At 41.6% G+C, this 12,873-nt stretch overlaps 1 protein-coding gene across 3 annotated transcripts in view; it reads left to right on the plus strand.

The window, feature by feature from the left end:
- Nucleotides 1–12,873, plus strand: part of ACSS3 (acyl-CoA synthetase short chain family member 3) — a 168,274-nt gene that overhangs the window by 149,851 nt on the left and 5,550 nt on the right. For all 3 annotated transcript variants that reach the window (XM_068972184.1, XM_068972185.1, XM_068972186.1), the window contains exons 14-15: nucleotides 12,312–12,411; nucleotides 12,497–12,672. In XM_068972184.1, coding sequence (XP_068828285.1) covers nucleotides 12,312–12,411; nucleotides 12,497–12,672 — 276 coding nt within the window. The remainder of the gene's footprint in view (nucleotides 1–12,311; nucleotides 12,412–12,496; nucleotides 12,673–12,873) is intronic.

Genomic DNA, 12,873 nt, shown 5'->3' on the forward strand with positions numbered 1-12,873 from the left:
CTTCACTGGGCCTAGTTTTTATTTTAATCCGATTTTACAATTTATATCTCTTAACTGATGTTTTTAAGACCATTTATGTTTAAATCAAGTATTGATATATTTCTGTCTCCAGGTTTATTATTAGCTTCCTTTTTTCCTTTCCTCTGTTTATTTCCTTCATGTTATATTTTCCTCCCTTTTTTTTTTTTTAAGTTATTTATTTATCTTTGGCTGCACTGAGTCGTCATTGCGGCATGCGGGCATTCTCTAATCATGGCAAGCAGGGGCCATCCTTGTTGGGGTGCGTGGGCTTCTCATTGTGGCGGCTTCTCCTGTTGCAGAGCGCAGGCTCTACGCATGGGGACTTAAGAGTCGTAGCACACGGACCCAGCAGTTGTGGCACACGGCATTGGTTGCTTTGCAGCACGTGGAATCATCCCCAGACCAGGGATCGAGCCCATGTACCCTGCATCCCAGGCAGATTCTTATCCACTGTGCCACCAGGGAAATTCCTCTCCCTTCTTTTAAGTCATTTGGTTGTTTTTTTGTAACTTCCACTTCTTTGCTGAGAACCTCTCCATTCATTCCAAGGGTGCTGGCCCACACTTTTGGGCCATGCTGCTGTGGGGTTTTTAATATTTATCTTTGTTGATTTTACCCTTAATGTGTAAATGTGATGTTCTGGGTCAAAAACAGATTTCTTAATGCTAAGTGCTGTCTTACTCTAGGTCTTATCCCTAGGTGACCCAACAAGAGCCAATGGGAAATTTCCCTACATAAACACACCATAGATGAGAGACAAGGAAAATAACTTTTCTCTGCTTATAAAGAGGCAGGAGGCAACTGTTTCACTCTTCCTAGAGAGGTCTCCTTGGTAACATAATGGCCTGAATCTAAACTCCAGCTCTTTGATATGTACATAACATCTCTCTAGGAGGCACATAACATCTCTCTAGGAGGCAGATAGCCCTGTGTGTCTCAACTTTTATAACCTAGAAATGTTTCCAACTTTTGAAACCGTCTTTTTTGACATGAAAATAGTGAGCCAGTCTCAGCACCTTATGAGTTTAACCTAGGGACCTAGTCTGTGCTTGCACGCTAACTTGCTCCAGTCTTGTCTGACTCCTTGCGACCCTATGGACTGTTTCCCACGAGGCTCTTCTGTCTGTGGGATTCTCCTGTCAAAAAATATTGGAGAGAGTTGGCATTTCCTCTTCCAGGGGATCCTGACCCAGGGATAAACCGGCATCCCTTAAGTCTCCTGCATTGGCAGATAGGTTCTTTACCACTGGTGCCGCCTGGGAAGCCCCAGGAATCTCGTCTAGGCTGTAAGCATTTTGTAGCCCAGGGAAATTAGAAAATTTTATTATCCTGTCATATCAGAGCAATTAACTAACCAACAGCTATTGATCAAATTCTCAAGATATTTGAAGAGTCTCAGAAGGCCAGGAGCAATGAGAAATCTAGAAAAGTTTTATTTCCCTGCACTGGAGGGGTCCCCAGCCTCCAGGATCTAATGCCTGATGATCTGAGGTGGAGTTGATATAATAATAATAGAAATAAAGTGCACAATAAATGCAATGTGCTTGAATCATCCTGAAACCATCCCCCCTCCCCCCTGCCCCTGTTCCATTGAAAAATTGTCTTCCATGACACCAGTCACTGGTGCCAAAATGGTTGGGGAACATTGCCCTACAGATATAATAGCTACATTAAAATTTTTATCTGGTATTTCTAATACTTGGGTCATCTTGGGTTTGGCATTTGTTGAGAATCTTTTTTAAAGAGGTATTTCAGTTCAGTTGAGTTGCTCAGTCGTGTCTGAGTCTTTGGAACCCCATGGACTGCAGAATATGTCAGGCCACCCTGTCCATCATCAACTCCCGGAGTTTACTTAAACTCAGGTCTGTTGAGTTGGTGATGCCATCCAACCATCTCATCCTCTGTTGGCCCCATCTCCTCCCACCTTCAGTCTTTCCCAGCATCAAGGTCTTTTCAAATGAGTCAGTTCTTTGCATCAGGTGGCCAAAGTAATGAAGTTTCAGCTTCAGCATCAGTCCTTCCAATGAATATTCAGGACCGATTTCCTTTAGGATGGACTGGTTGGATCTCCTTACAATCCAAGGGACTCTCAAGAGTCTTCTCCAACACCACAGTTCAAAAGCATCAATTCTTTGGTGCTCAGCTTTCTATAGAGTCCAACTCTCACATCCATACATGACTACTGGAAAAACCATAGCCTTGACTAGATGGACCTTTTTTTGCAAAGTAGTGTCTCTGCTTTTTAATATGCTGTTTAGGTTTGTCATAGCTTTTTTTCCAAGGAGCAAGTGTCTTTTAAGTTCATGGCTGCAGTCACCATGTGCAGTGATTTTGGAGCCCAGTAAAATAAACTCTGTCACTGTTTTCCCATCTATTTGCCATAAAGTGATGGGACTGGATGCCATGATCTTCGTTTTCTGAAGGTTGAGCTTTAAGCCAACTTTTTCACTCTCCTCTTTCACTTTCATCAAGAGGCTCTTTTGTTCTTCTTCACTTTCTGCCATAAGGGTGGTGTCATCTGCATATCTGAGGCTATCGATATTTCTCCCGGCAATCTTGATTCCAGCTTGTGCTTCTTCCAGCCCAGCATTTCTCATGATGTACTCTGCATAGAACTTAAACAAGCAGGGTGACAATATACCGCCTTGAAATACTCCTTTCCCGAGGTGTTTAGGTTTTCTGAATTCTTTTACATTATGATTATAATTTTACATTATGGTATTCTGGATCCTTTTAAAGTCATCTGGATTTATATTCTTGTGATTGTTTCTTTTAGCAGATGGTCAGCCCAGTTAAGATCAGACCACATGTCCTTACGCACTTTCTGAGGATTGTGGTTCCAATCTCAGTTTTGTTTTCAAAGCCTGTACAGTGCTATTCTGGTCCATCTCACTGTGTCTTTCTCCCAGAGGCCAATCTGAAACTCAAGTGCTCAGAATTTTTCTGGTGCTGATTCCGGTGGGATTCATGCATTCACAATTTTGGGGGTAGTCTCAGGACATCATACTCGGATTTAAAATATCCCTTTTTTAGCTCCTTTCTCTCTGCGGTCTTCTTTTGGTTCTCAGGGCTCTCCCTTACTGTTCTCCTCAGTATAAAGTCAGGGTTTCAGCCTCCTGGCAGCCCTCCCAGTGTTCAGTCCTGCACAGTCTATCTGCACGGTGTCCCTGAGGGGAAGAAGGAACTCGTCTCTTTGCTAGCGCTTGCCTTCCATAGGACAGAGGGAATCAGTAGGGATCCATTCTCAGGGACTGGATGTTCACTAGTGGGGAGGGCAAGTCGCCCGGAATCTTCCCAGGCTCTATTGATTTGGGATAGGGGGGGTGGGCGGGGCTCCACATCCAGGATCTGCTGCATAGTGATGGTGGAGAAGGGAAAGGACCCAGCTTTGTGGCTGCGTCCACCTGGTGAAAGGTGTGGCGAGTCAACAAGGCCACTACATCTCTATACGAAGGAAGAGAGGCACCGCTTCTTGGTTGGTGTCCATCGGGGTTGGAGCAGAGAGGATGAAACCAAATGATTCTGTTCCCCAGCTCCTTTGCTTCTTTTCCTGGACCTCTGGGTAGACACTGCAAGCATCACTAGGGCTTTTTCTGTCCATATTTTGGCCTGCTATAGAACCCAAGGCAGAATATATAGGAGGCAAAACCAAGAAACCATAGCCACAACAAAACCCAGAAGCTTCTGAGCAAACAGAAAACAGGGGACTCAACCACCGGGTTGCCTCTCAAGTTCTGATGGAGTCTTCTTGTACAAATTATGGCCCAGAGTGCTCCATTGCAAGTAGTGGAAGTGATAGGGTGGAATGTATCTACTCTGGTTTTTTTGGAGCCAAACCCATAATAGGTTTTGAATGAAATGGGGAACACTGCCATATAGGTAAAAGAAAATGCTTAAAATAGTATGACTGATAATGCAGTATGATCAGAGTATGCAGAAACATAGCTTAGTTCTCCTCTACCTAAAAGACGGTCACTTTCTCTAAAGGTTATACTTCAGCTCAGACTTACTGACTTAACCCTATTTGTCATGAAGGCCTTCTTTTCACTTAGTGACAGTCAGTGTGATATTACTTGAGTAAAAGGAAAGAATTTTATAAAATATTTTGGAACATGTGACTTTAACCTGCTATTATAATATTGTCTTGTTTTTAACCAACTGTGAATTTTGTGATAACCTGAAATTGAAATTTACGCTTCATGTATTTTGGCGTGTTGACAAAAGGTGGTTCCAGGTGCATGAACTTTTAATTTCTTACTCATAGATTACCTCCAGTATTCACCTGCATTTCTGCCAGACTCAGCTGATCAAAATACAGAGCTTACATATGCCTAACTCTTATCAGTCAAAATTCTTGGTTCTCTCTTTTATCTTTAGAAGGAAAATGCCAACTTATTCAAATATGGATTGTACTTTAATATGTTTCTGCTGACATGCTTCTCACTGTATGTAACAGCAGAGTGAGGCAAGCAGAAGATAGGCAGTTAAAAACGGCAAAACTGAAAAATGAAAGGACAGGATCCATGGTATCTAAGAAGAATTTTGCCAGTGGGTCTTAAGAGTTCTTATAGCACACAGCAAGACACCTCTCAGGGTTAAGGCTTCTTGAAGTGAATGTCTCCCTTCATATGAATGAAATGATTCTCTTTACTGCATATTTATGTCTAATAAGGAAATTATTAATAATATCTTAACTCATATCAAGTTTGTCTTCTCCATATTAGAATCTGTTAGAGGGTTGTGAGCCAATATTTTTACTGGCTTTTTCCTAGCACCTAGAAAAATTGCTTAACAAATTGATAATACGTGTATGAGATGTTTATATTGATGACATTACCAGCTTTTACTACAGTGCCCCAAATTTTATCCTTAAATGCTTTTTCAGGATTCTCAGCAATGACTACTGGATTCTACTCTGATTTTTTGAGATAGGACTTGAGTGTCTTAATCCGCTGGGAGTATTATTTGTGGAAATAAAAATACTGTTGTTTTTATATACAGTGAAAATATCTGAAAGTGAAAGTGAAAAGTGAAGTTGCTCAGTCATGTCCGACTCTTTGCGACCCCATGGACTATAGCCCACCAGGCTCCTCAGTCCATGGAATTTTCCAGGCAAGAGTACTGGAGTGGGTTGCCGTTTCCTTCTCCAGGGAATCTTCCCAACCCAGGGATCAAACCCCGGTCTCCCACACTGCAGGCAGACACTTTACCATCTGAGCCACCAAATATCTGAGCTTTATTAATTTCCCATGGTAACATTTGACAGTTTATTACCTTATATAAGACTAAATCAAAGAGAAATTCTACTAAAATGACTACATCAGAAATATATCAGGGAACTATTGGCATGTGTTTTTCTCTTCTCCACATTGTTGTTTAGTCGCTAAGTCGTGTCCTACTCTCCTGTGACTCCATGCACTGTAAGCCTGCCAGGCTTCTTGGTCCATGGGATTTCCTAGACAGGAATACTGGAGTGGGTGCCATTTCCTCCAGGGGATCGTCCTGACATAGGGACCTGCATCTCCTGTATTACAGGCGAATTCTTTACCACTGAACCACCAGGGAAACCCCACCATAAGAAAACAGAGTTCTAGGATGGCTTTTAGAAATTTAAGAGGACATTATTCTTGCAGATCTCAACACATGCCTTCTGTAAATATTAGGTAATAACCAAATCAGTTTTGAACAGTCTTGAAAGCCTAGCATCTAGCTGGACACTACGGACTTTTGGTGGAAGTTCAAGGTATTATTAAAAAAGTTGTGCCCTAAATCTCCTAGTTCAGGGCTTGTGAGCCCAGATTACTAGGAGTCAGTGTGGTCCTTCTGCTTACCTCTCTTTTACTTTTGAGAACAGATCTTTTCATGCAAAGACATCTGCAGGGAGCAAATTGGGCTCCCTGATTTCATTATTTTGCTTGTAACTTGTTTTAGTTTGTTAAAGAATCCTAGGAGTATCCTTGGGAACTTGGAAATCTGGCATTAAAATACTGTTTTTAAAGCCTAGGACTTCCCTAGTGGCTCAGACAGTAAAGAATCTGCCTGCCATTCAGGAGACCCAGGTTTGATCCTTGGGTCCAGAGGATCCCCTGGAGAAGGGAATAGCTACCAACTCCAGTATTCTTGCCTGGAGAATCCCATGGGCAGAGGAGCCTGGTGGGCTATAGTCCATGGAATCACAGAGTTGGACACAACCCAGCAACTAACACTCACTTTCAAAGCCTAGGGGAGCATTCATATAAAATTTGCCCTTTGTTGTGACCAAACTGTCACTGTTTGTTTTTCCAAGTTAGCTATTTTGTTCGCTATTTTAGGAATGATTTCTTCAAGATTAGATAAATTTCTATAAAGGATGCATTCAACAAGATGCCATGCAATTTCATTTCTACCCAATATTAAACGAATATTGATTTAAATAGTTGTGAAATTGCTGAGTATTTTTCTAGGCACTCATATGAATATTGATGAAGATGTCGAAGCTGATGGTTTTCTAGATCACTCTAGTATCAGCACAAAGAAAACAATGTTCCTCCTCTTTCTACTGCAGAGACAATCTTCCACTGCGGGGTGGCTCCTTGCATCTTACCAGGGTGCTTGATTTAAACTAATTGTTCTAAAATTAAAACATTTAAAGCATAATTGAGAAACCTGTGTAATTTAGCCAACAAAACCCTAAAATTCATTAAAATTTACGCAAAAATGGCAGTACCCCCAAAACAAAGACAGTTTGTTACCTTAGCGTTTATGTGCTCGCTTTGGGCGAAACAATCACCTTTTAAGTTGTATCACATTTTGGGTACTTGAGTGTCAGTTCACTACAGATGCTTCATGGATTTTATATGGAGGGAATATATGAATGTGGCTTTTGATTTCTCCCCATGTAGGACATTTGGTTGGCTTCTGTCTCTTAAATGTTGCCAAGACATATTTTGATGCTTTTCTTTTTAACAAGTCAGTTGTTGAAATCATTATTTGGCATGCAAATACTGTTTGTGGAGCCAACATAGAAAGCTGCCTCCTGCTTGTATGGCATCTTTTTAGCACTGATAGATTAATATAATATTTTATCCACTATAATGAACTTTATTTACAGATGACGTGGAATTCTGGAAAACAACATGTTTTTCACAGATTTTTAAGAATTTGTCTTCAGTCTGCAAAAAATGGGATGCTTTGATACTACAATTGTGTTATATATTACTTCTGATTTTAAAATACTCTCTGCCCTTATAGAAAAACCAGTTAGCATTTTCCCATCCTATTCTAAAAACACTGAAACTGAGGATGGAAATTAAAATAACCAGGTGAAATAATAGCACATTAGAAGTTTTTGTTGTTCAATTCAGTTAAAATCACAGTCATACTGGTTAGGTGACAAAATATCTGGATGTATGCTTTTTTAAACAGTGATTTAAACTAAAACTTAAAAAACTCAGGTATAGAAGCCCAGTGAACACTTCAGTAAATGAGTTTCTGACAATTAAAACTCTGGCTAGCTAGGTTAAATTATTTTTCTCTATCCATGAAGGGAGTGTTAAATTGGAAAAAGGATTGAATCTAGCAAGTCTGTGTCCTCCCTGCTATCGAGAGGGCATTGTATTCCATGATTGGTGACTGTCAATACCAACTGCCCGAACAAAACTCTCTCAGTAAAATGTGACTCTGCTCTTAACATATGGACTGAAAAGTAAATAAGACCTTACCAAATGGGAAAGCTGTAGGAAGCCTTTTGAGAGTTCATGCTCAAGCAGTGAGAGAAGGTGGTATTTTATCATCTGCATAGTGTGTTTTGGGGAAGTTTTTGAGTCTGTACCAACTGAAGGAGAGGGTGTGGACACAGTTAGCTCAGCAATGAAATTAAGAAAACAATAGTATAAAAATCATTTACTTAACTCATACTATCCAGAGCACTGTAGGAGTCAAAAACTATATGGACGGCAAGCCTCACACCTGAGCATCTCACGCCTGATGCTGATGATAGGATATGGAAAATGCTGATTTGCATGCTTAATTAGGGGTAGTGTGTGGCAGTCCACTGGGTTTGTACCGAACATTCTAGTAGTTCATTGAGGCTTCTAGGAGTCTGGAGAAGAGAAAGCTCATTTTCGGCTTGGACCAATTTTTAACTTTTCTTCTGTGGAAAGTTAGGGATTTTTAGTGGCACGTCAAATTTTGTTGGTTCTTCTCGTCCCTCTCTGAATGTAACTTTTTCGTGGAGTTTTTCAGCTTTTCCTTCTTCATACAGTCATTAGATATCAAAATTCTTTAAGGCTTTTGCCCTTTTTTCTCCCTGCTTTGTCCCCAAATAATGTCATCCCTGTCCATAGCTTTCATGATCATTAATGTCATTCAAATACGCATTTTAAGGTAAAGACTCTCTTCAGATCCAACTGCCTCAACTTGGATATCTTTAAAAGTACTTCAAGTGGAATATTTCCAAGACTTAATACATGATTTTTCCTCCCAAGCTTGGCCCGCCACTAGCATTTTCTGGCTTAGAAAATGACACCAGCTAGTCAGGCCAAAACCACAGAATCGTTTTTAACCCCTTTGACTTCTTGCTTCATATCCCATTTATCATCAAATTTTGTCCATTTTACCTCTAAAAAAACTCTGGATCTTTTTATACCCCCTCCTATGACCTCAGTCTACTCTTATAGCCTCTTGAGGGTTTTCCCTGGGTAAACTATTGCACCCACATTCAACAGCCCTTTGTTTATTCTTCACAATGAAACCAAAGTAAGTCTGTATTTCTCAGAATCCACACTGAAGGGAAAGAACCCAATCAGTAAAGGCTACATATTGTACAGTTCCAGATATATTAATGTTCTGGATAAGAACTTTGGAGATAGTAAAAAAGATCGGTGGTTGTCAGGAGTTATTGAGAAGTGAGGGATGAAGAGGTGGAACACAGGGGCGGTTTTAGGGCAGTGAATGTACTCAGTAGAAGACTGTAACCATGGCTATGTGGCATAAAGCCCATCAAGTGTACACCAAGTCTGATGTCAGCTCTGGAGTAGGGTGATAGTGGTTTCATGGTGGCCCCCCCGACTGTAATGAGTGCACTGCTCTGGTGAGGGATTTTGATGATGTGGAGGCTGTGTGTAAATGGGGCAGGAGATACATGGGAACTCAGGACTTTCTGCTCAGTTTTGCTATGAATCTAATACTATTCTGAAAAAAAAAAGTCTTAAAAAACCCATTCTGATCTTGCACAGCCTCCTTACCTCCTGAAAGTGCTTTACCACCTTCCAGTGCTACTAAAGGGAAACCCCAGCGGCTGAGGAAAGAATCTGCCTGCAGTGCAGGAGACTCGGGAGACAGGGGTTTGATCCCTAGGTCCAGAAGATCCCCTGGAAGAGGGCATGGCAACCCACTAAGTATTCTTGCCTGGGCAATCCCAAGGACAGAGGAGTCTGGAGGGCTACCATCCCAGGAGTTGCAAAGAGTCAGAGGTGAATGAACATAGACAATGCTACTAAAATAAGAAAATCCTTCACAGGCACGGCCCTTTTTCTGCCTCTGTACCTTCATTTCCTCTTGCACCATTCTCACTTTTGTGCTAGGCTTTCCAGAGATCAAATTGTCAATATCCGTTGGATCATTGAAAAAGCAAGAGAATTCCAGAAAAAAAAACATCTACTTCTGCTTTATTGACTATGCCAAAGCCTTTGACTGTGTGGATCACAACAAACTGGAAAATTCTTAAAAAGATGGGAATACCAAATTACCTAACCTGCCTCTTGAGAAATCTGTATGAAAGTCAGGAAGCAACAGTTAGAACTGGACATGGAACAACAGACTGGTTCCAAAAAGGGAAAGGAGTATGTTAAGGCTGTATATCGTCACCCTGCTTATCTAACTTATATGCACAGTACATCATGAGAAACGCTGTGCTGGATGAAGCACAAGCTGGAATCAAGATTGCTGGGAAAAATAACCTCAGATATGCAGATGACACCACCTTTACGGCAGAAATGAAGAAGAACTAAAAACCTGTTGATGAAAGTGAAAGAGGAGAGTGAAAAAGTTGGCTTAAAGCTCAACATACAGAAAACTAAGATCATGGCATCAGGTCCCATTCACTTTATGGCAAATAGGGAAAAAATGGAAACAGTGACAGACTTTATTTTGGGGGCTCCAAAATCACTGCACATGGTGACTGCAGCCAAGAACTTGAAAGATGTTTGCTCCTTGGAAGGAAAGCTATGGCCAACCTAGACAGCATATTAAAAAGCAGAGACAGTACTTTGCCAGCAAAGGTCTAGTCAAAGCCTTGGTTTTTCCGGTAGTCATGTATGGATGTGAGAGTTGGACTCTATAGAAAGCTGAGTGTCAAAGAACTGACGCTTTTGAACTGTGGTGTTGGAGAAGACCCTTGAGAGTCCTTGGACTGCAAGGAGATCCAACCAGTCCATTCTAAAGGAAATCAGTCCTGAATATTCATTGGAAGGACTGATGCTGAAGCTGAAACTCCATTACTTTGGCCACTTGATGCAAAGAACTGACTCATTTGAAAAGACCCTGATGCTGGGAAAGATTGAGAGCAGGAGAAGGGGACAGCAGAGGATGAGATGGTTGAATGGCATCACCGACTCAGTGGACATTAGTCTGAGTAAATTCTTGGAGTTGGTGATGGACAGGGAGGCCTGGTGTGCTGCAGTCCATGGGGTTGCAAAGAATCGGACACGACTGAGCAGCTGAACTGAACTGAACTTCCAGCCACACTGGTCTCCTTTTTATTTGAACGGTACATGCCCAGCCCTTCCCTTGGGCTTTGGCCCCGTCTTCCTCTTGGTCTAATCACTTCTCTGCCTGCTCAGTTGCTTGGTCTTGTCCAGCTCTCTGTGATTCCATGGGCTGTAGCCCCCAGGCTCCTCTGTCCATGGCATCTGCACAAGAATACTGGAGTGGGTTGCCATTCCCTTCACCAGGGGACCTTCCTGACCCAGGGATTGAGCCCAGTTCTCCTCCTTCTTCTGCATTGGCATGGGGGTTTCTTTACCACTAGCCCCACCTGGGAAGCCTTCCTTTCTAAACTGCAAGTACCATTAAGACAGTACCCAGCCTATTTTTGTTCACCACCGAGCCTACTGCATAGGAGGTGGGAGGTTAGGAGGTATTCGTAAATGTTTGCTGAAGAAAAAAATGGGGACTGCCACACTAGCCCTTGGTTACACCTTTGCTTACTGTTTTCTCCAGCCATTAAGGGATTTGGGGTCACTGAAATCTATATCACACAAATATCTCATCTAGGAGAGAAGCCCTATAAATGTAGTGAGTGTGGGAAAACCTTCCTTGAAAGCTCAGCCTTCGATGGGCATCAGCTACTTCCCACAGGGGAGAAGTCATAAGAAATGTATATTAATCTCATGGAAAAGAATTTTTTGAACATTCATTTTTAAAAGTCCCATCACAGAAGAATTTTTTTTTTTTTAATCCTAAGCTTCTGTACTTCATGTGATTATTCTTTGGGTTCTCATGATTCTAGATAGAAATTGCTTTGCTCTTTAAGGCACAGAGCTTGTGCTGTGCTGTGTTTTGTCTCTCAGTTGAGCCTGACTCTTTGCAACCCTCTGGACTATAGCCTGCCAGGTTCCTCCGTCCATGGGGATTCTTCAGGCAAGAATACTGGAGTGGGTTGCCATGCCCTCCTCCAGGGGATCTTTGCAACCCAGGGATCTAAGCCAGGTCTTCCTCATTGAAGACAGATTCTTTACAGTCTGAGCCACCAAGGAAGCCCATTTTCTAGAGCTTAGGGTGAACAATATGAAAATGGGTGCTCAACAATGGTGATTATCTGATGTCAGGGCTTTACTTTCTGTCCAACTTCTTTCTCCACTTCTTGGAAAATCCTCTCTGGATAGGTGGGCACTCAAGAAGAGAAATAAAATCACTGTTTATGCAGGATTTGGGGTTCTTCTGGTAGCCAGCCGTCAAATCACCATGAGGCCATCTATTTTTCCAAGGCCCATTGCAGTTTGTTCCCAAGTGGTGTGCATTGCATAGTTTCCTTGACTTCATGAATAAACAACTGAGATAAATCATTCCCTTACTTTCCAGGTAAGCTAAGCAATTTGTCTTAATTACTGCCAGTCTTTAGTGAGTGACTACCTGGGGATCTTAACCATTCACCTCAATCATAAAGATACGAATAGTGAATTGATAGTCATTTTCACAGAGGCAGCTCTGGGTTTTTAAGTTCTCTGTCTTGTACTTTTTTCCTAGTTGAAATTATATATACTGCGTATATATGTGTATAGATATCTAAATGAATGCTTTTAAAATTACAGTCTATCCTTTCCCTTGGCATTGTGGCCGATTGTGCTGTTGTTGGGAAGGAAGATTCTTTGAAAGGTCATATCCCATTAGCCCTCTGCGTGTTGAAAAAAGGTAAGCTGTCTTTGTCCTCCTTGACTGTTTGGGCCCTGAATGATTAAGGTTAATTCAGAGCTTACCATCTGAACTTTCTCCCTAGATATAGATACAACAGAGGAACAAGTTTTAGAAGAAATTGTGAAACACGTTAGACAGAGCATTGGCCCCGTGGCTGCTTTTCGGAAAGCGGTGTTTGTCAAACAGTTACCCAAAACCAGGTCTGGCAAAATTCCCCGCTCAGCTCTGTCTGCCCTTGTCAATGGCAAGCCATATAAGGTAATTATCAAGGTTGTTTAGTGCTTGGTTCTGATATGTTTTCCCCCATTTCTTTGGTGTCAACAAAACTCTTGAAATAGTTCTCAATCATGAATTATATTCCTAAAAAATACGTAATAGTACTTCTCTTTTTTTAATGTTAAGGAGGAGATTGCATAGCCATTCTCTCTGTAGGAATGAGGGTTTTGGAGGAAACAAAGG

The sequence above is a fragment of the Capricornis sumatraensis genome, chromosome 4 (assembly GCF_032405125.1).
Source record: "Capricornis sumatraensis isolate serow.1 chromosome 4, serow.2, whole genome shotgun sequence".
NCBI classification, from domain to species: domain Eukaryota; kingdom Metazoa; phylum Chordata; class Mammalia; order Artiodactyla; family Bovidae; genus Capricornis; species Capricornis sumatraensis.